At 51.9% G+C, this 22,206-nt stretch overlaps 3 protein-coding genes and 1 long non-coding RNA gene across 7 annotated transcripts in view; 2 read left to right on the top strand and 2 right to left on the bottom strand.

The window, feature by feature from the left end:
- Nucleotides 1–868: 868 nt before the first annotated feature.
- Nucleotides 869–4,050, top strand: LOC129734690 (cyclin-dependent kinase 4 inhibitor B-like). The gene is made up of 2 exons (XM_055698598.1): nt 869–1,232; nt 3,494–4,050. Exons 1-2 carry the CDS (start codon nt 1,092–1,094, stop codon nt 3,755–3,757), a joined length of 405 nt encoding a protein of 134 aa, XP_055554573.1. The 5' UTR covers nt 869–1,091; the 3' UTR covers nt 3,758–4,050.
- On the bottom strand, nt 1,485–7,638 carry LOC129734691 (uncharacterized). Of its 2 annotated transcripts, none has more exons than XR_008730177.1 (6): nt 7,307–7,638; nt 6,534–6,618; nt 5,965–6,071; nt 4,302–4,877; nt 3,820–3,975; nt 1,485–2,700 (listed from the first exon to the last, which is right to left on the bottom strand). It is a non-coding gene; the product is annotated as an uncharacterized LOC129734691 (long non-coding RNA). The 2 variants fall into 2 exon arrangements; XR_008730178.1 differs by having other exon boundaries at nt 7,226–7,313.
- LOC129734689 (cyclin-dependent kinase 4 inhibitor B-like) lies at nt 6,681–17,983 on the top strand. 3 transcript variants are annotated; one of them, XM_055698596.1, is made up of 2 exons: nt 6,681–6,941; nt 16,618–17,983. In XM_055698596.1, the coding sequence occupies exons 1-2, from the start codon at nt 6,699–6,701 to the stop codon at nt 17,101–17,103; spliced, it is 729 nt and encodes a 242-aa protein (XP_055554571.1). In that variant the 5' UTR covers nt 6,681–6,698; the 3' UTR covers nt 17,104–17,983. The 3 variants fall into 3 exon arrangements, with proteins under 3 accessions (XP_055554571.1, XP_055554570.1, XP_055554572.1); XM_055698595.1 differs by lacking the exon at nt 6,681–6,941 and adding an exon at nt 7,958–8,301; XM_055698597.1 differs by lacking the exon at nt 6,681–6,941 and adding an exon at nt 14,279–14,515.
- MTAP (methylthioadenosine phosphorylase) overlaps nt 17,617–22,206 on the bottom strand; it is a 45,753-nt gene continuing 41,163 nt past the window's right edge. Inside the window, exon 8 of the mRNA XM_055698593.1 lies at nt 17,617–17,891. Within this exon, the coding sequence (XP_055554568.1) occupies nt 17,874–17,891 (18 nt within the window). The 3' untranslated portion in view covers nt 17,617–17,873. The remainder of the gene's footprint in view (nt 17,892–22,206) is intronic.

The raw sequence follows: 22,206 nt of genomic DNA, 5'->3' as shown, positions 1-22,206 counted from the left end.
CGGGCGCGGGGCCGCGCCAGCGCCTGGCCCTGGCGAAGGAGAGCTTGCCCGTCCCTTGTGGCCTTTGTCTGGAGGAAGCGTTCGAAGTGCCGGCCTGATGCCTTTTTTTTTTTTTTTATTAAACCAACAAAAACAAAGAATAATAATAACAAAAAAACCCAACAACCAGGCGGTTCAGCCGGACACTGGAGACCTCCAAGTGGTGCGTCGCATCTCCGTGCAGGCTCTCTGCGCTGCTGCGCCCACTGCTACGCAGCGTCTGCACCGACTAGAAAAGCTGGGAAGAGCTCGCAGTTCCCCCAGCAGAAGGGGGGAGCAGCGCGGCCATCGCCGCCTCCCGCTCCCCGGGTACCGGTGGGTGTCCGGAGAGCGGGTAAGGCAGCGTCAGGTCGAGCGCTCCCGCTGTGACGGGAGCGGGGCCCCGCTTACACCAGGCCCGCGGTCCCGGGGGCGCGGCTCCCCTTAATTCCCGCTTTCCTTAAATACAGCCCTTTTGCCGCTTTTGCGCCTTCCCTTCCCCCGGCCTCACCTCCCCTCGGGGCGGTCAGGCACAGATTAACACGATGAGGCCCTTGAGAGAGCCGGGGGGAGGACAAAATAGTGGAGAGACCGGCCCACCGCCCCCCCGCCCGCCCCCCGAGAGCCCGGCTCTTCCGCCCCTCAGAGGGCAGCGCGGCGCGACCCGCCCCGTCGGGGTAAGGCCGGGGGCCGCCCGCGGCCGCTGCGCTCCGCCGCGGCGCCGGTGAGTGACAGCGGCGCGCTGGCGGGGCGGGGCTGGCGGGGCCGGTCCGGGGCGGTCCGGGGCGGAGCAGCACCATCCGCGCGGTGAAAACAAGCGACGGCGCCGCGTCCCTGCAGGTGGCGGCGGACCCGGCGGCGGCCCCGCGCAGGGAGCCCGCGTCGCCCCACCCGCGTCGCCGAGGGCTGCCGGGCGCACGGAGCGGCGGAGTCGGGCACTCCCATGGGCAGGGCGCCCTCCGCGGGCGGGATCTCGGCCAGAGCCGTGTAGCGCGGGGCGGCCGGGCGGCGGGTGCTGCAGCGCTCCGCGGACACCGGCCGCCGGCGGGTGCGAGGCCGGGGCGGGCTGAAACATGGCGCAGCGAAAGGGCCGCACGGAGGCGGACGAGCTGGCCAACGCCGCCGCCCGCGGCGACCTGCAGCGCCTGAAGGAGCTGCTGGACGGCGCGGCGAACCCCAACGCCGTCAACTCCTACGGCCGGACGGCCATCCAGGTAGGGAGGCTGGGGAGGGGGGCGGTGCGGGGACGGCGGCAGCGGGCCCTTCGTGCCCGAGGAGCGGCGGCGGCAGCCCCGAGGCAGCCTCCTGGGGCCGGCCGCCCCCCGACGGCTGCGCTCGGCTGCTGTCGAAGCGGCACAGCGCCGCGGCTCCTCTCGCTTTTCTCGAAAGGCGAAAGTCTGTGACGGCCGCAACAGAGGTTTTAGTCTTAACAACCCTTAACTTTATCTTAACCAACTGAGATTGGATGACTCAAAACCGAGAACTTTAATGCTCATCTCGCAATAAACGTGCAATAAAGAGTAACGAGGCACCTTTTCTGAAAGAATTACTCTTTCGTCATACCTCATCTTCTGCTTTATACGTCTGTTAGCGATTTTGCTCTCCCATGGAGAAAAAGCATATTCACTGACTCTCACGATACATTGTGATCGCTGACCCTTAAGGCCAGAAGCATCTGGTCGCGATAGCCTTGCCCAGGAGACCCTGCAGGTAAGCAGCTAGGAGTCCATCTGGGAGGGCTCAGTCTGCCCACGTTTCACAGTTGCATGAACGCCTGGATAGATGCCGTGCCCGGAGAAGCAGTAGATACACATTTATAAAGCTAAATTAATTTCTGAGATAGCTCTAGCCAGCTTCTTGAGTTTTCAAAATAAAATGAAACGGGAATAACCCGAGAAGCTATGTTTGGGGTTTAGGGCCGGTTTTCGCGAAACTCTCCTACAAAATGACGGTGCAGCATTTCACTCGAAACACGTATCTGATGCCGACCTCCGACATGTTTTTTTCTGCACCTTTACGCAGCAGGGATTTAGCCCGGGCGCTGTAGCACTGCCGGGTGCGCTGGGAGCAACGGAGCTTCGGGGTACGGGGACCCCGAGAAGAGGGGGCTCCCGGGCGTTTTAGTGCAGCGCTGGGCAGGGACGTAGAGGCTGAAGGTGCGTTTCGAGTCCCTCCGGAGGGCGAGGGAAGCGCGGACGTCCCGTTGCGGGGCGGGAGCGTTCCTTACACACGCTTTTCGCCTTTCTAAGGACCTTCTTGGAAAAGCGTCCCGGGTGAGAGAGCGGCGCGGCGGCAGCCCCCGGGAGCTGCTCCACCGGCACGGTTACGCGGCGGCCGTTGCAAAGCGGGTCGGGACTTGCTCGAGCGGTTCCTGCGGGGGTGCGCCCGAAGAAGGGCGAGCCCCTTCCCCCGGCCCCTCTGCCCCGCGCCTGCTGCCGGTTCCTGTCGCGGAGCGGGCCCCCGGTGCGGGCCCGCACGCCCCGGCCCCGACGGGGCTCCAGCGGCGCTCTGTCCCACTTGCCCCGCTGTGTCCCGCGGCGCGGAGGAGGAGGGATTCCTCCGGTGCGCGGCGTTCCTGCGAGGTCCGTGCTCTCCGCAGCTCGCGGCGCCTCCAGAGCCGATCTCTAGGCCTCGCCTGCGGATTTTCCGTTCCTTTCCGTAGCGATCCCCATACCTGCGGGGCTGAACAAGACAGCCCGAGCGGGGCGGGCGGGCGCTAACGCTGTGTCTCCCCGCAGAAGTTCCTGCTTTTGTTTCAGCTGCGGAGTGGCAGGGAAGTTTTGTGTATTACCCATGGGCGCTCAACAGCTTTCCTTGCTCCTGTGAGAAGAAGCACAAGTTTAGCCAGAGCTGAGAGAGAGCAAAACGGTTCGATCCAGAACTCAAGAGCAGGGAAATCCTCACCTGGCACCGAAAAGAGCCACTGCCAGGGCTGTTACACCTGGCCGTCCGGCCCCGCCGTGCTTCCTGCGCTGCTGCTGCGATGTTCATTGAAAAATCATAGCGTGTCCGCTCCTCAGCGCTGTTACGGAACGCGTAGTGCGTGTACATACAGTGTGTATACACCCCCACCCACTCTCTTTATAGTATAACAAATGATACATATAAATGGCGTATATATCTGTCGTGTATGTATGTGTGTACACACAACACAAGTACCATACATACCATGTTATATATAAATGGTGTAAAATGTGGAACTGAACATACACGTATGTAGTACTTATTCTGGAAATCACAGCCATCTTAGCTAATATCTTAATTTATCATAGAATCATAGACTATCTCACGTTGGAAGGGACCCATACAGGATCACCGAGTACAGCCGTGTGCCCGTATGCAGGTTACAGCTGCAAACAGCTGACGTGGGAAAACTATGCCCCAAAGACACCCCGGCCGGCAGCCTCCCAGCCGCCAGCCGCCGCCGCCCCGCAGCTCTCCGCAGCCGCCGCGCTAACGCTGTGTCTCCCCGCAGGTGATGATGCTGGGCAGCCCGCGGGTGGCCGAGCTGCTGCTGCAGCGCGGAGCCGACCCCAACCGCCCCGACCCGAGCACCGGCTGCTTCCCGGTGCACGACGCGGCCAGCGCCGGCTTCCTGGAGACGCTGGAGGCACTGCACCGCGCCGGGGCGCGGCTCGACCTGCCCGACGGCTTCGGCCGCCTCCCGCTCGACGTGGCGGCGGGGGGCCCGCACGGACCGGTGGGCCGCTACCTGCGACACCCGCCGCCCCTCGTCTAGCCTCCTCCCGTAATTTATTGCCCGCGCCCACCTCGGGAGACAGGAAGTAGAACAGCACTCACGGGCTTCTAAAATCCGCGGGTGGCGTTTCGCTGCTCGGATGCACGAAGGACCAGCGCGATATGTATCGGTTTGCACGCTATAGTTAGCACGTGCCTGCATGTTTTCCTGCGCTTGACACCCTCCACGCCCCGCTTTTTGACATGGTAGTCCAAACACTGTGAAGAGAAATGAATATGAAGGAAAGCCCCTGCACAGAGACGGCACAATAAACCTTTCGTGTTTTGACAGGACCGCATCTGCGCTGTCTCTTTACCCTCCTCCCCGGGGCTCCCCACTCGCGCTTCCCAGCCGTCCGTCTGCAGGGGGCGAGAGAGGCTCCGGGCTCTCCCGGGCCCGAGCCGACCGCTCCCGGTTGGTTTCAGCCTCAAGCTGCGTCGGACTCAAGGGGCGCTGAAGCCAACCTCTGCCTCTCCCTTGCAAAACCGGCCGGGACAGCGGGGAGTTGAGCCTTCCCGGGCGCGATTGCGGCTTTGGCACATACCTGCTTAAAACCGCGTAAGATGCTGTGCATGTCTCTGCATGGGCCCGTGGCGCATCCATGGCTCTTCTCACGAAGGTCGTAAACATGGGACATAGAAGGAGAAAATAAAGAGCGATTGGCGTCTCCGCAAGCCCAATACCGCCCTCGCTTGAAGTAATAAGTGTTTTACCAACTTGCAGGTGACCTCCTCCGAGTTGCTGTGAATTTAACAGTATTTTGAAGAAACCATGACGGTTGCACAATGAAGGCGGTGTGGAACTGAAAATTTAAAATCGTATATCCGAGCTCGGTCCCAGGGTTTCCTAAGCTGCTCGAAGGTGGCGTTTGGTGAAGAAAAAAACGAGCCGTTGTAATAGCGAGCGAGTGGTTGTAACGGCTGTGCTGCTGAAGGAGGAAGGGGGGCGGGGAACAGATCAATTATGTGGGGCTGCCTGCCCCACACCCACCCCCGGACCCCACGCGGGTCCGTGCTCACACGTCCTGCGCGACAAGGACACAGAAGGGGAAGCAAGGTGGGACAGCGGGAGAGCTCTGGGCTCGTTCCCCAGCACAAATCCCGAGCACTTTGGAGGCTATCTGTGGAGAATTGAAGGGGAAAAAAAGATTTCTCTTCGGTTTGCGTTCCTACCGAGTGTCCAAACCCTAGATATTTCATATATAAACATTGAAAATAATATATGTACTCTTATATAACGTATTAGAATATGCTATTTATTACATAATTTCACATAATGCATGCTTTAAAATTACTTTGTATACGTTGGTACACTATAGATATAGAGTTATACCATTTAAGTGTGTAATACATCTATGTAATACCTATATAAAAATATACATAAATATGAGTATATATTTAAAACCCGTTGTGGTTATATATCAAGCATATGTATTTGATTATTAATTATTTTAATCTGTAATATGGTTGTGCTTAATTATAACTACTATTTATGCATATAAACTCTGTGCAAAAATTCACATTATATTCGTGCTTGTTTATTATAAACCCGCCTAGAATATGTATTTTATACCTATCTTTTTATAGAAAATATATAACATTACAATAATGCGATGATAACACCTTATGAAAATGTACTATATTCTCTCTTAGTACATGGCATAGCCGCAGGCAAGCCAAGGACAACACTGGGGATGCAGCAGTCAAGTGCCTGCATGCTGTGCCTGAGGGAGCTGAGATGGAACTGAAATGAGACTGAACTGAGGGAACTGAGATGGAACTGAAATCGTGCAAGGCTAGAGCTTGGCAAGGCAAGGCTGCAGAAAAGTAAGGGTCTGATAAACTGTTCTTCTTCCAATATCAGTTAGACCAGTATTCCTCTTTTGAAAGGTCGTTTTCCTCAAGAGTCAAAATTGATTTAAAATTTTAAATATTCACATTATAGTTTATGAAACAACAACGATAATTATTATTATTATAATAAAAATAACTAATATAATAATAATAGTAATAATGATGATGATAATAATAATAATAATGCATAAATTTGACTGGGAAATAACGTACTTTCCTAGGCTGACTGCACTAAACGAGCAGAATATGCCTTCAAAATGCAGCAGGGCTAAATGCCTAATTGCTATAAATCTGCCTCATGCTGCAGTTCTGGAGCCCCTTGCCCGTGCCAGGCCCACAGTGGGGGCTACTCACCTCGTGGGAGGATGGGGGTCCCCGATGTAATCCTGCTCGGCCATGGGAGCTTCCACAGGCACCTTTTCTTCTGGCAGCAGCGTCGGCTCCAGGGCTTGGATTTCTCCCTGAAAACCAGCATAGTAATTGTTAACAACAAACAGCAGCAATATGCATGTCGGGAAAGCCCTAAAAGCATTATGTTTAACGTGGCGGTTAACTGGCACTTTTTATTTCTAATACCTCAATTGTGCTTGAGTGTATCTGAGCGACAGACAGACAGACAGACACACCCCTCTGCAGCAGGGTTTGTGCCCTGTGCACGATGAGATGCTCCCCGGGCCCGGCTCGGCCATGCATTCAGCGTTGGCGGGTATTTGGTTTCTATTGCCAAAACTGTCAATTCATCCTCCCACCACCGCACCTGCATCATGCAGCCAGGCAGGCGTTCATTATTTCTCTCAATTTTGCCTTGCCTGTTGTCGAGAAGTAGCCACGGGAGGGGGGGTGGGAACCAAAAAAAAAAAAAGAAAAAAAAAGCAAGGATCTCGAAGAGCTGCTTTCATTTCTAAATGGCTGTTTTCACTCACACATTTCCCAGGCTTGAAATCGGACTCGGTCCAAGAGAAACCATTTCAGGCTCTTCTTTATTAGCATTGTTGTTAGGGTTACTCCCTGCACAGGCATGAGAAGGAAACTTGTATTGACATCGGTGTTATTACTGTTTGTCCAGCCGAGAGTAGGAGGTGTTTGTTATGGGGGGAGTGTTGCACACGCATATATCCACCAGCCCTCCCAGGGACGCCGCGATGCCTCCCTCCCTCCCGGAGTCTTCCCTGCCGGCTCCCTGCAGTCCCTGCGCACCCCCAGCTCCGCGCCGAGCCACGTCCAGCCGTGCCGAGCCATGCCGGACCCCACCGCACCCGAGGAGGACGAAGAGGCACCCGCAGGACCGGCACCTTCCCTGCCCGTCACCCCTCACCGTGCCTCGCACGGAGGTACGCCGCGCCCGGGACGGGGGGTGAGCAGGCAGAGGGGCTCCCGGGGAGGAGGGGCGGGGACGGGGCGGGTAGCGGATCCCCCTCAACCCCGCCGCCCAGAGGTCCTCTGCCGGGCGGCAGGCCTCGCTCAGCACCGGCCGTCGAGGGGCTCAGCACCCTTCGGCGGTCCCCACGGCAGCGGACCGGGAGGGGAACGCCGGCAGGTTGATCGGGGCTTCTGAGCGCTCCTCTGCTGTTTACCGTTCCCGCCCCCCTCCCCCCGCCACCGCCCAAAATCTCACCCTTCAAACCGAAAACAAAAGGATCCGTCACCGCGGAGCACGGCCAGGGAGAGGGTCGGGGGAAAGGAAATAGTTAATTACCCGTTTCGGTTACCGGCGGGGGGAGACGAGATCCGCTTTTTTTTTTTTTTTTTTTTCTCGCTCCGCTACGCAACGGCCCCGCGTCGCGTTCAAATGACCATGTGACAAGGAAATAGCTGCTCGCCCGGGCCAATACTGGCCTGCACTTTTAAAGCGGCAGGGATCCGCTAGCCGCCCCCCGGTGCACCTACACGGCCCCCGGGGGGACGGGCGGGGGTCGCGATGCGTCGGGCCACCTCAGCCCCCGCCCCACCGAGGGGCTCCCGAAGGGAGTGGGGTCCAAACCCAAACAACCAACAAGAGAAAAACCCCAACATAACACACTTTCTGCAAACGGAGCAGGAGGCCGTGTGTTTGGAGGGGACAGACGGGACGGGACGGGGGGGGGCGGGGAGGGGGGAAGGAGGAGGGCAAGGACATGTCGTCAAGGCTTTATTTGAAAGCAGGGGAGCGCCCTGCGATTGGCCGTCCTCCACGCCCGTTTGGTGGTGGTGCTCCCCGGGGAGAGTCAGTGGGAGGGGAGAGGAGCCGGCAGCCTCCCCCGTCCCCATCCCCCGCTGCCGGTCCTCCTTCGCCTGCTTTCAAGGCGGGAACCATCATCATGGGAGGCGTTTAAGGGGGGGCGGGGGGGGGGGGGGGAAGGGAGGTAAAGCGAAATGGGGAGTCGAAATTAGTCAAACGGAAAAGAAAGAAAAAAAAAAAAAAGAAGAAAAAAAAATCCTCTCCAATGAATGGAGGGTGAGAGGGCCGATTCACCGGTGGGGCCCCGGCGGGGAGGTATTTCTTGTGCGACAGGCCGGGGGCTCCCCCGCACCCATGACCCCCCGGATAAGGTGCACTGTCCGCTTTCGGCGCGCCCGCAGCCTGCGCCGGGCCCGGGCCCTGGGATGGCGCATCCTCCGCGGTGTCGTCGGGGCGCTGGGGCGGCGCTGGCCGCCGCGCCTCGCTCTGCTACTGGTCCTGCGGAGGAGGCGCCGCGGGAGCCCCCGGCCCAGGTAGGGGCCCCGGGTAGCGGGGCTGCTTGGGGAGGAGGCGGCGGGGGGGCTGTCGCTGTCGTCGCGGGGGCCCGACGGTGCGGTGGGAACGGGAGGCGGTAGCGGCCGCCCCCGGGTGAACGGGGTGCCCGCTCCCCACGGCAGCCCGGCCCCGGTCGCGCAACACCACGGAGCCCCCGCCGCGCCACATGCTCATATTGCATCGGGAACACGTGAGGGTTGCACAGGCGTGGGGGTTATTATTTTTTAGTCTTTTTTTTTTTTTTCTCTTTTTTTTTTTGTTGTTGTTGGTAAGCGCTGTAGAAAACGACCTGTTCTTGAAAAGTTACTGTAACTTATTTCTGCCTTTTTCTTTGTCCCCCTTGAGAAGTTTTTCTTTTCGTTTTTCCTATGGCTAACTTAGAAAAAACAAACCCACCACCCCTTACCAACATTTGCAGATGGTTTTCTGCAAGAGAGAACTTGCTCTGAAGAGAGAAAATGGCCACTGTTTCCCGAGCCTGTATTACTTTCCATTGCTGTAAATGACGGTGAAATACAGTGGCCTGCTTTGCCTTCCTTGCTGTTATATAAATATGTGCAATAAGGGTCAGAGCGGCCGAGCAGCGTCAGAAAGAGTAATTAAAACACACACGTATATAAAGGGCATTGAGACACCCAAGGTGTTTTTAGAGACTTTTTCCTGATTTCAGACTGTAAAACCGGATTGTTGTGAATCTGCACACCACAACTTAGGCCTCGATCATTACACAAAATTAGACACATTATGAAAAATAAAGTGAATATTAATTTTGGTGAGTGTTTGAGGATTGTTCTGCAAAATCCTTGTAGGAGGTCAGTAGAGGAGTCCACAACCTTCTCTAATCCAGAGCACAGACTGGAGAATAGCAGGGGCAGAAGGACAGTAGAAATATTTGCCTTAGAAAATATCTACAAAAATAGCGATTATATGTTATATAAATATATATGTGTGTGTGTATATATATATAGATATTAAAAAAAAAAAAAACAACAACCCAACAATTAAACCCTTCAAGCTATAGGACTCGAATTGTGGAGATAAAGCAGTTCACAGTTTGCCTGCTCCAGTCCCTGGTTAGATCCTTTTAGCACTTTTTGAACATCAGGTGTAGGGAGATATACATACACACTCTCTGTGTGTGTGTGTGTATATATATATATATATATATATATATATAAAAAAAGTCAGAAACAACATCTAGTTTTCCTTGTTACTTTCAAATCCTTCCTTTCTTGCATTTTTAGTAGGCCTAATTTCTTCATCTTACACTAAATGGGGGGGAAAAAGAAACTATAAACTCTGGTTGACCTGAAATGCACAAATCTGGATTATAAAACATTAAACATAGATATGAAGGTGTCAGTTATCTCGATTTAAAATTTGCTGCAGCAAGGACAAAATCTTCTTATGCATCAGGCAGTGTGGCAACTTTTTTTTCCTTCTATTTCCACACTTGCTGTAAATACTGCTGCTCCCCTGTGCCCTGAACTTTTCACTGGGGAGACTGAGTTCTTGAAAAGTGCCAGTTAGGTCTAAAATAGTGACTGAAATGTGCTGAAAAGCTGATTCTGAAGAGGCTGGGGAGGGGTAAAAGAAGTGTGTGTTTAATCTAAAAAAACCGTGCTCCTTCCATAGTAGGATGTAACAATATTACAGTCACAAAAGTAATGCATAAATATTTTGGCATCTCAGAGACAGAGAACCCCAAACCCACAGTATTTCAGGACACAGTCTGCCGGAAGAGGAGGGGGGCTTCATATTTGGATGAGGTGGAAATCTATTTCAGGGGAAAAAAAAGAAGTTTGAAAATAAAGGGAAAACAGCTGCTTTTTAAATTTCTTTTTTCCTTGCCCTTATTTGTTACTTAGAGAGATGGGTCCTATTCTCAAGCTTTGTTCAAAATTAAATTACTTAAATAGGTGGATGGAACAAAGAAAATTTTAATACTCCTCGAGCAGTCTTAGAGAGAGAGAGAGAGTGTCTTTCATTAAAACAGTGTCCACGAAGCTGCTTCTGAACCTCCGGGGACTGACACTCAAAACCTGGCTGATAGAAGCAATTCTACATCGCATTGGCCATACCGTGACCTTTTTCTCTTGCAACATCTAAACCTTTTTATTTCTTAGACGTATGGGAGAGATTTTATTTGTTTTGCCTTGTGTGTGTGTTTATTTGTCATTTGTCTTTGCTTTGCTATTTGTTTTTTAAGGAAGGGAATATTTTGCCTGATGAATGCTTAATTTTTGTACTGTTAGGTGATTACCCAGAGCCATTACATCGTTTTACTTTCCAATGGCTTCATAGCACAAAATGGAAAACTGAAGTAATATGCGTCTAAAATTTCCTGGAGGGTTTCTACAAAAATTGTAAAAATATCTAGAAATATTTTCACAGCTATGTAGGGCAGCATATTGCATTCAGAAATGTGCTTTGTGCAAATTTACATCACACAACTTGAAAAACAGAAACCAAAGTATTTAATTTTTAGTATTGCAGATTTTTGGGTCGTTGTGGGGTTTCTGTTTGTTTGTTGGGGTGTAGTGTTTTTTGGCCATTTTTATGTTCAAAAGAAACCTCTATGGCACAACTTCTAAAGGTCTAAAATTAAAGTGCTAGATTTTCCTGCTCTTACCCAATATGTGTGATAACGATAATTATCTTTGCAAATACAGTGACATTTTAAGCTGAAGAGTAGAAGCATCCTCTTCAACGATTTCTATTCATCATTTTTGCTTCAGTTGTGGCATAACTCCGAACAACTGTTCCCCCCCCCCCCCCCCCCCAATTGTAAATCAGGTTACTTTCATGCAGCCTCTCCATTGCGTCTTCCACTCCTGCCCCTCCTGTGTTTTGGGGGGCTTTAGTTTTTTTTTTTTTTTTGCTTATTTACAAACAAGGACATCCCAGTATTATGTTCTCTATAGTTTGCCTCTTTGTAGTATTTAATTAACCCCTAAACTTATTACTGAAATACCTGCTAGATGATAAAATAACTCACATAAATGTTTTGAAAACACTTTAAGTTTAATGTTTACAAATTTTTTTCTTCGAAAGGGTAGCACGTGCTAAGCCTTAAACAGGGCATAAGATGGCTGCTTTTGGTAACTGAAAATTACCTTTTCTGTCCTGTATGCTATTATCAAAACATCTTCAAAACAATTTGCAGCGTTGCTGTACTGTAATATTAAAATGGATGTTTTCAGTGTCAAAACCCTGTATTGTTGAACAGTGACTTTAAAAAATACTAGAAGCAGAAATGTAGAATCGGAAGACTGCTTGATGTGGACAGTCTTCTCCATTTCCCCCCCCCCCCCCCCCCCCCATATCTTTGCAGTAAGGTTTGTTGGAGAGGGAAGATGGTTTCTCCTCCCTTCCCCCAAGATGCAAGTCCAATACAAGGGGTCGTTTTCAAAACGCATTAGCACAGGTTTGGCTGTTATTTCCCTGACTTCAGAAATGAGTGTGTGATATTATGTTTTGATGAATTTGAGGTCGTTTGTTGGTACCAAAATTGTGCAAAATAGGATGTGCATTTGTGAGGGTAAAATTCATATGGCTTCAATAATGTAACTTAAAATTGTGTCTTTTTAATGGTTCAGTGGCTTGACAAGTAATTTGGAGGACCAGTAATCATTAGCACAGGACCATATTTGTTGTTTTACACCATGGTGCTATTTTGTGGCTTTTAATGATTTTAGCAGGAATGGAGATACAGACAGGCCCTCTGACTCCTCTAGTAACATCTTAATTTACAAATATGTTGACATGTGAGTGTATAATATTTTTTTATACATATATAAAAGTTACTTATACAAAAAGACATGTATGCATATATTTATATACACACATATGTGAGATGCATAAAATCCACTATCGTTACTATTTCACTGAAAGCAAGATTAGCCAGAGATAATATGCAACCCTGCCGCGCCTCACTAGTGATCTGCAATTTTAGGACACCTGACACACGTAATCCCAGGGAGGTTTTCTCCTTGGATCTATCCCTACATGGCTATCACTAATGGCAGAGAGGGCATGAAGGACTGCAGGGCACTTTACCTGTTGGGTGGGAGATCCTTTCCTTTTAATTCCCTCGCTTTATGGACTTTTAAAAAATCCACTTTTAAATTTTGGTTGTTGATTTTTAAAAAAATATTAATTTTATTTTTAATAGCCCTCCAGCCCTGGGGTCCACTCTGCACCATGCACTGCAGCAAAACCAGGGTGCGTGGGAGCCCGCTGCACGTCCCTGCCGAGCAGGTGCCTTACCGCGCCCAAGCCCGCTTCAAATACCGCACCCTGCCCTTGCAAAGCAGAAACTTGGCGGGGGAGGCTCAAAAAGCCCCCATATGAGGAATTTTCAGTGATTTTCTGTCTTATCTACGCAAGGATAAATTTGTGTTTAATTTCTCCGTGTCCAAGGATGCCTCTGCCTTTCCGCCGTCCGTACCTGTAGACATAAAATCGCCGGTTTCGCCCTTCAGGGCATTTGCCCTCTCAAGAGCCTACGCGGGGCTTTGCGTGTGCTCGAGTGGCTCAGGGGAGGATAACGTCGAAGGGAACAAAGGTGCATCTGCACGGCAGATACTGCTTCTGTGGCAATCGCACCGGTTTGCTGTAATTAAAAATAGGAGATTAGGCAACTGACGGGGTAGGGGGTGGGGGGCGCATCAGGACACACACACACACAGCCTAAAAAAGTCCTTAAACTGTTTTGCTATATTTGCTCACTTCATCCGACCTCGGCGGTGGCTCTGAAACGCCCCGCTCTCCGCATCGCCCTGTGGGAGCGCAGGAGCCTTTAACCCCCCCTCCTTCGTCTCGCCCCTTGCCGAGGTCTTCCCGTACCTTCGAGGTGGCGGACTAAAACCTTTAAGCCGCGGGTCGCGGGTGCTGTGGCAGCTCCGCAGGCGCTGGGGCCGATTCCCCGCTCCCCTCGACGGGGGGGGGGTGGCTGGGGGACAGGGTGAGTATCACAGGCGTCGCCGGGGCCCGCCGCGGGGAGCAGCTTTGTCCAGGAGGGATGAGTGGGAGTGCGGGAAGCAAGAGGAGGAGTCAGGTGCGTTGTTTTTGGGAACCTTCACAGAGATAAGAGTGGGCTCTGCCCAGCCTCTGGCTGCCGGGCTGGAGCCGTACCTTGTCCCGGCTGGGTCTCGTCGCGGCCGTCTTGCCCGCGACAGGCTCCCGCAGGGCCGGGCGAAGCGGTCCCCGCGGCCGGCTGCCATGCGGTGGATCGCAGACTTCCTGCGGGCACGGCGCTCTTCCTCATCCGGGCCGCCTGCTCCCGGCCGGCGGCGGGACGGGGGAACGGACCCCAGCCCCACCGCTCGGAGGAGCTCGGGGTAGGGCAAGGAGACCCTCCGGAGGGACAAGCCAAATCCATCCCTCTCACAAGAGTCCCTCCCTGCCCCGGGAAGGCTCTGGTGTGCCGTCCGCCGCCGCACGCCCCATGCAAAATAACGGCGGGGCGCGTCCCACCTGCCCGGGCCGGGGCAGCTGTGGCCAGCCCCGGGGAAGCGGTTTGCCGGCTGGGCTGCGCCCCCCTCCCCGTCCTTCGCACCCCGCACCGATGTGGGGAGGGGCTGGGAGCGCACGCCGCAGCCCCCGTCCCCTTCCTCCTCCCGTACCAACGGCGCCCCCGGGGGGTGGCAGCCCCCGCGGGAGCTCTCGGGGCGGTGTGAGGCCGCGCTGCCCCGCGGGGTGCCGAGCTACCAGCTTGGCTGTCAGCACCCCGCGATCCTACTCCACCCCACCCCTCCCCGCCAACTCCGTGCCCCCCAGGGAGGGAGCGCGGGTTTTCCCGCAGCCGACAGGACCACGGCCCCCTCCTCTCGTGGAGCCGGGGCGGGGGGATGCTGCAGTGCCCTGCCCCGCCGGGCGGCGAGCAGCGAGGGTACGCAGGGCCGGGCCGGGGGACGGTCTGCCCCGGGGGGGGAGGCGCGGGGGCCGGCCTCTGTCGTCGGGGAGGAGCAGCTGCCGAGCCGCGGCGGTCGAGGTCCTGGCCGGGGGAGACGGAAAGGCAGGGGGCGACCCTGTGTCGGGGCGATGGAGGCGTCCCCCCGGGGCGGCCGCTGTGCTGGCGACCGGCTGTGCAGCGCTGCTGCCCGCGGGGACCGCGAGGAGGTGCGGAAGCTCCTGGACGCGGGCGCGGATCCCAACGGGACCAACTCCTTTGGGAGGACCTCGCTCCAGGTACGGAGCAGCGGGGTTGGGGGGGGGGTTATGGGGCAGGGGGGAGGGGGTGTGTGGAGTGTGACGGCTTGGGGGAGCTGTCCTTTGCCACGCTGGCGGGGGAGAAGGGAGGGATTTCGGGTTTTGAATTGATTTTTATTGTTATTATCGGAACCGAGCTCCAGCCGCAGCTGCCTGAATGCAGGAGGGTATTTTCTGAACCCCCGATCTCCTGCAAACACTAAGATAGGGTTGGGAGGGGGGGGTGGGGGGGTTGGGGGGGGGTGGGGGGGTGCACCGGTGTCAGCAAACGAATTATGCGAAAGGGTACTCAAAAGGAGAAGTAGGACTGCAAAATCCTCTTCCAGATGGGTTCAGGGAGTTGATTGCGCTTCGATCGACTTTTCTTGTTTGTTTGCTTGCTTTAAATATAGCCTTAATGGGTCTTTCCCCCAAGGAAATAGAAACGGGGTCCCTTACTACTATATGCGTGTGAAAGAATAGCACAGAAGACGGTGTAGAAATTGTCACTGAGCAAAAACTGTAACTTGAAACTAGGTATATATTAGTAGTTGTCACTGTTATGAGTGGTATTTTTAATATTAATTATTCATCAATAGTGGTTGTATTCATTGATAGTATTACAAGTACAGTGTGCAGTGGAGTTGTTTTGAGACATTTTGAGAGCTAGAAGTGTGTTATATTAATTGGCATACTTAAGCTGGAAGAGTTAGGTTCTCATCGAACGATTAATGTACTGTGATTTAAACTGGAGCTGTGCATTTCATGAAAAGGGTTTTCTCGAGCTTCCATTTGAATGTAATGATTCACCAGCTGAACAGCCATTTTGGCACTTGCACTTTATATAGAAAAGGAATTATTTTTCTGAAGTAAGTTACTGAGAAAGGCACTGAGAAAATTATTCGTTTTATTTCTGTCGCAGGTTCAAATTCCAGATGAAAAGGCTCTCCAAATTGTAGTAAATTTTCTCTTTCCACCCCTTACTTCTGGCTGAGACTAAGTTCTGTTTCCTTTACCAACACTTTGCAAAATGGCTGCCACTCTGACATGCGGACTTGCTTTATCTTTCTGAAAGACTTAACCTCTACAGGAATTGATAAATTATGAAGTTTATAAACATTTTCACACTTCTATTATAAATAAAACCAAATATTTGTAGTCCATAAACAGATTCTCTCGAGAAAGAAAATAATGAGAAAACAAGTTTTCTCAAGGCATTTTCTACAGTCTTAAGGCTCAATTCATGGAGGTTAAAATTCCACTGAAAATAACCAGGAGAACGGGGAAAGTAAAAACCCAACCGTCAGTTTCTTCTATTTGCTTGCGTGTTGCTTTTACTTGTCGTGCATAAGTACACCTTGGCAGAAGTTCCTGCTTTTGTTTCAGCTGCGGAGTGGCAGGGAAGTTTTGTGTATTACCCATGGGCGCTCAACAGCTTTCCTTGCTCCTGTGAGAAGAAGCACAAGTTTAGCCAGAGCTGAGAGAGAGCAAAACGGTTCGATCCAGAACTCAAGAGCAGGGAAATCCTCACCTGGCACCGAAAAGAGCCACTGCCAGGGCTGTTACACCTGGCCGTCCGGCCCCGCCGTGCTTCCTGCGCTGCTGCTGCGATGTTCATTGAAAAATCATAGCGTGTCCGCTCCTCAGCGCTGTTACGGAACGCGTAGTGCGTGTACATACAGTGTGTATACACCCCCACCCACTCTCTTTATAGTATAACAAATGATACATATAAATGGCGTATATATCTGTCGTGTATGTATGTGTGTACACACAACACAAGTACCATACATACCATGTTATATATAAATGGTGTAAAATGTGGAACTGAACATACACGTATGTAGTACTTATTCTGGAAATCACAGCCATCTTAGCTAATATCTTAATTTATCATAGAATCATAGACTATCTCACGTTGGAAGGGACCCATACAGGATCACCGAGTACAGCCGTGTGCCCGTATGCAGGTTACAGCTGCAAACAGCTGACGTGGGAAAACTATGCCCCAAAGACACCCCGGCCGGCAGCCTCCCAGCCGCCAGCCGCCGCCGCCCCGCAGCTCTCCGCAGCCGCCGCGCTAACGCTGTGTCTCCCCGCAGGTGATGATGCTGGGCAGCCCGCGGGTGGCCGAGCTGCTGCTGCAGCGCGGAGCCGACCCCAACCGCCCCGACCCGAGCACCGGCTGCTTCCCGGTGCACGACGCGGCCAGCGCCGGCTTCCTGGAGACGCTGGAGGCACTGCACCGCGCCGGGGCGCGGCTCGACCTGCCCGACGGCTTCGGCCGCCTCCCGCTCGACGTGGCGGCGGGGGGCCCGCACGGACCGGTGGGCCGCTACCTGCGACACCCGCCGCCCCTCCACGCTGCCGCACCGGGAGACGGGCCGGCCGCGGAGGGGGCTGTGCACTGGCACGCCCGCGGCGGTCGCCCCTGCTGGCCGCCGTCGCCGCCACGCCGCGCCGCCCCTCCTGAAGCCCCGGTGGCAGCCGCCCCCCGCCAAGACCTCCTCCCCCCGTGCCGTGCGCGCATCTCCGAGGAAGGTACCGGGCAGGTCCTCCCCGCCGTCGAGGCACCCAGCGAGCGCTGACGGCTGACGATGCTCCAGGCAGCCCAGCTGCTGGGGAGGGTCTGCCTCTGCCCCTCTGCCCCAGAGCTTCTCCCTCACCCCCGGGGCACTCCGTGTCCTGCTTCTGCTAGGCTATGCATGCTGATGAAATCTTTAAGGAAAAGCGGAAGGGACCAAAAGAGGGCCGCAGGGAGACCTCCTGGTTCTCCCCTCCGCAGGTTCACCGGCGGGCAGGGAACAAGCGGCAAACTGCTCTCCGGTGCCCCGCGGGGCAATGGGGGGAAGGGGGAAGGGAATTTCGTCGTTTCTTCCCTCCATTGTTAATTTGATGCGGTTTAGAGAAGTGAGAACGCTTTGCATTTTCGTGATACCTTTAGATTCCTTTATATAGCTCTTCAAAATAGTGAACACCTTAGCCAACCCGTTTACAAAATCAATTAATCTTCAAATCCGCCCCTTCACCATCCCGCTCGACTCAGAGAGTCTTAAAATATTTAACACTGTTCGAGATTATAGTTTGGGAACAGCTATACGTATTATGTATAGATGTATTCATTCATGAAAGTTATCCATGTGAGAAACCAATTGGTGATCCTTTAGTTACCGCGCAGATTTAACATTTGGACATATCTTGTTGATTCAGAAGATCTGGGCAATGAGCTCGGTATTTTTAAGACGGCTTTCCTTGTCTCCAAACCAGATAATCACAGAGCTTGGATCTGGATTTCTTCACCGGCATTGGCTCTGTTTTTCCCACGCGATTTCCATGGTCTACCCAATGTTGGTACCACTTACGTGTGATTAAATACCTGTTATTATTCAACAGCAAAATAGGAAAGAGGTTGGCTTAAAAAAAAATAATCCTTGTGTTCAACTATTAAATGCCCTGTACGCAGCAATACTCGGTGTTGGACGGTGCTATTCATTTCGACTTTGTCTATCGCTTACATCTTTTGTGTCTGTGCATAAATACACATTTATACATACACACACTAAGTGTGTACACAATAAGTACACATACACACAACACGTTCGCGCAGGTCGAATGCACAGGGCTTATACGCAGGTGTGTGTTATTTACGAACATACACACTCGAGTTAAAAGCACCCATGGAACACGCTAATTTCCTTATTTAAAAGAACGCTTACAGAGCAATAGGAAATGCACTTGCTAACTTCGCGTGGCTCTACGATCTCTTTAAAAGCAGGTTTTTTCTTTTCCTGCTAAAAAACCAAAGGCAATTATACGCTGTAGAGGCATCGCGGCGCATGCTGTGCCTGGAGGTTATCCCTTGCCAATTCCCGCAGGTAGGATGGCGGTTTGGTTGCCCGTGACTAGGAGCCTGCACTGTGCTCGCCGGCACGGGGCCAGAAGTGCTCCCATGCACCGTCATTTCGCCTCCAGCTTACCGAGGAACGGCTTTCTGCCGCTCATTTCTTTAAAATAGAAGGGCGGGGGTGGTAAGGAAAAAAGTCGCCCTTCTCTCACCAAAAAAAAAAACCAACCCAAACCAACCAACGAAAAAAAAGTGACTTCCTAGATCTTTGGGGACCAAATCGATGACAAGCCCAGCCCGGAGGGCGGGCCGGCAGGAGAGGGATCAGCAAATCGGTCTGGGTCGGGGGCAGGGTAGGGTGGGAAGAAGGTGGGGGTTTTTTTCTCTCCCGTCCCCGCGGCTTGCGTGCAGGAGGGAACTCAGCTGAGCCTTGCGATGCTTGGGGCGGAGGGCAGGTGGCGGTCCTAGCGGCCGGCGGACCCCGGCCGGAGCGGCGGGGCGCAGAGCATCCCTGCATCTTCTGGGCTCCCCGCGACGCCCCAGCCCCCGCTGCCCGCCGCCCTGCCCGCCGGCTGTCCGCCGAAGGCTCCCCCTTCCCTGCGGGAAGGAGGGCCGGAGCCCCGGGAAGTCCGTTCGGAAACATGGCAGGTGGAGCTGCGTTCACGCCAGGGTGCCTACGAGCTTTCCACGCAGCCTCTCCCCACCCGGGAAAGCCGTGCGGAAAGAGCCTGACCTTCCTAGGGCTTTGGCCTCGGAGGTGCCGTAGCCCCAGGTTTCCTGGGGATGTCGTCTGACGAGGATGAAGAGTTTTTGGGACAGAGATACACGCAGTGATTTCGGCGGTGGTGTGAGTCTGGTAAGTGCCTGAACGGACAAGGCGTTCACCAGCCTGCACAACTTTCAGCACTGGCACCATGAACAGGGAGGAAAGGAAGAGTTTGCACTGCTTAGCAAAGTATAGAAAAAGGTTTTCCTCCCTTTGTCCAGCCCAACCTCTGTGAAAAAATATTCACAGCTTCTTTTGTCTCTCTAAAAAGTCTTAAAAAAGATAGGTTCACCACACTGAGGTAGCAGCTTTATGCTGCTTTCCCTTCTTTCATAAATGTTCACTCTTAGACAAGGAGCCAGCAGCCCTATGTGTTAGAAAGCATTCTTCAATTGCATGTGAACGCCAGATCTAAATAATTTGACTAAGGTATTTTCTGTTGTGGTCTCCTCTCTCAGGCTTTTTATATTTAATAAAAATACCTTCATGGTAATGGCACTTAGAAAAACAAATTTTTTTCTATTACACATTCTGGAAATTTACTCTTTGAGGACAGGACTTCCAAGCTTTACAAGAGCCGTAACCCCCTTCAAATTCACCTAAGTTTATTGTGTCTGTCAGTTCATAGGCTTTACATATCTCGTTCACAGCTTTTGAAACCTTCACAGAAGTGCAAAACAAAAGGCATTTCAGGAAAGAAAGTGATCACCTGACCTTGCCTGGGCCAAAGGTGTGGCAATACATTAACCTCTCTGCCTACTTACATGGAAAATAAGCCTCAAATACTGTGAGTCTCAGGAGGAAAGTGGAAGTGCTCAGAGCCTTCGCAGGAGAAACTGAGGAATTTGATGGTGGGACAGGTAAGCCACAGAACCAGGTGCTGGGGAGAGGACCTCTGAAGACATGCATATTTTACAAGAGCTCTGGTGGGGCAACCACTCCCAGCAGTAGAGATGAGGGATGATATACCTAGTGGTTCTAGATACTTATTTTTAATCAGGTCTCACTCAGTCCTAGTCTGACACTCATTGAAGTAATTAACCATTTTTACTTCTTTTGTTCTCCTCCACCCCCCACCCCCTCCCCAACTTACAGGAAAAAGAGGTAGGAATACTTTAAGATGCTATATGAGCAAAAGTTAAGACAGAACACTCTTTATCTCTGTGGAACAAAGAGCAGAGAACAAATTCTTCCACATTTCTCTCTCTTTGTTACCATGTACTCATAAGTACCTGCACTCTTTTCATAGAAACACTTGCTAAGAAAGTGTTTCTGTGCTGGAGAAAGCCTAGGAAGAGGAAGTGAAATGTGAGGTGGTCCTTACAAGCTGAAAACCAAGAATCTTGTAACTAGAGGCTTCAGGCTGCCTCACAGAAATATACACAGCTGTTTGCTGCTAGACCCAGCATTGTCCTTGGTAAGTGAATGTAAGCTCAGGACTGAGGGTGGGCTGTGAGAAGCCCTGTTTGTAAGTACTGCTTTATCTAGGGGCTGTGCAACCAGGGAAAGAGTTCCCACAAAGGACCACAGGGGCAAGACGTTCAGAGTTCAGCTCACACCATCAGTAGAGGTTATGATATTGGAAAGATCCTACTTTCTAACACTAAACTAGGTAGCTCATGCTGCCATTGCTGTAGTCACTCTTTTCAGGACACAGCATCCTACACGTGATTTCTGCACAGAGACATTGCTCCTTGGGAAGGGGAGGGAACATATGAATTTGATCTCCCAGGTGGGGAAAGTCCCAGGACAAGCACTTTTTTCTCTACGTGGCTTTGGTGGTTGACAGCATGGACTGAGTAAAAAGGTCAGAAACAGGCATGTTGAGAGTAGGAAGAATGGGGCAGAGGCACAGAGTGGCCAGAACATGGGGAAAAGAGGCAGGTCCAGCTCAGGGAAGAGGTGCCAGGAAAAAGATCAGACAAATATGGCAGAGTTTGCCTAAGCCTGAAAGGATGCACAATGGACATTTACCTCTACCCCACTGCATGCCAACATGGATCAACGGTTTTGTTGGGCTTCTAAAACAAAGCTCATCCCTGCAGACATCCAGTGCACATGGCTGATGAGCAATGGCACTTACAGTCATACAGTGGGCCTTGTTTGGTGGAAATCATGGGAGGGCATTCCTTGCTTCCAGAGATCAAGCATTTAAACACTGCTAGCTTTATGTGGTTTTTTACATCTGTTTTCACCTTAGGCTCTGAGCAGCCTAAGGACCAGAGAAGGAACTAAGAGTCAAGCCAAGGTATTAATAACACCATGAAGTGGAGAATTTGTCTCGACTATAGATCAGGTCCAAGGACAGAGCTGCTTCCACTGTCCTTCTCACATGCACTTTAAGAGGAAAGCCACTCCTACCGTTGCTTTCCTCTTACTGGCTTATCTTGCTCGTTTATCTTCAGGCAGATGCAAAAGAATGATTATCAATGTTGGACCATACTATGAAAACAAATAAAATGTATTTCAGAACCTTTTTACACAGTGGATAAAAACCCATACAAAAGTTGCTTCCTATAAAGGGCTAATTAATAAACCACTGATTCTAAGGTCAAATTAGAAGATTTCCATGAGATCAAATGTCTTCCTCCTTGAGTTAGAGGAACCATACTGTAGGAAACCAAACAAGGAAACTAATCAAAAGACTTCACGTGTTCTGCAAGATACTTTTCACTTACTACAGGCATTAATTATTCTTGGTTCCATATGTTGCTAAATCTGGGGATCGAACACTGTGCCCAAACTTTGGGGTTTTTTTTTTTGTTTTTTGTTTCCTCTTTTCAAGATGTACATAGAAACCACTGCTTTTTAAAAATCATGTTGTTTCCTTAAGCAATGCTATTCAACACTGTGGACATCACAGTGTTCTACAGATTTGCATTATCCATTGCTTTTCTACAGCTGTATAGGAGCACACAAGTTACAATATATGACTGTACTTCATTTACATTCAGTCTCCTTCTCCAGTTTTCAGTAAATGTTCATGCAGTTCTGTTCACTGGTAGCAAGACAAACTATTTTACTGCATGTCAAGCTAAATAATTTTATGCTAAATAATATGTAGGAGAAACCTGATTCCAT

Source organism: Falco cherrug, chromosome Z (assembly GCF_023634085.1).
Source record: "Falco cherrug isolate bFalChe1 chromosome Z, bFalChe1.pri, whole genome shotgun sequence".
Taxonomy (NCBI): domain Eukaryota; kingdom Metazoa; phylum Chordata; class Aves; order Falconiformes; family Falconidae; genus Falco; species Falco cherrug.
Note: the sequence above shows the minus strand (reverse complement) of the source record. Positions and strands in the feature narration are given on the sequence as shown.

What these genes read in the sequence shown, in the direction of transcription:
- LOC129734690 (XM_055698598.1), top strand. Translation starts at nt 1,092, where the DNA reads ATGGCGCAGCGAAAGGGCCGCACGGAGGCGGACGAGCTGGCCAACGCC. An exon ending in ACGGCCGGACGGCCATCCAG is followed by an intron (nt 1,233 to 3,493) that starts GTAGGGAGGCTG and finishes GTCTCCCCGCAG; the next exon opens with GTGATGATGCTGGGCAGCCC.
- LOC129734689 (XM_055698595.1), top strand. Translation starts at nt 8,038, where the DNA reads ATGGAGGGTGAGAGGGCCGATTCACCGGTGGGGCCCCGGCGGGGAGGT. An exon ending in CGCGGGAGCCCCCGGCCCAG is followed by an intron (nt 8,302 to 16,617) that starts GTAGGGGCCCCG and finishes GTCTCCCCGCAG; the next exon opens with GTGATGATGCTGGGCAGCCC.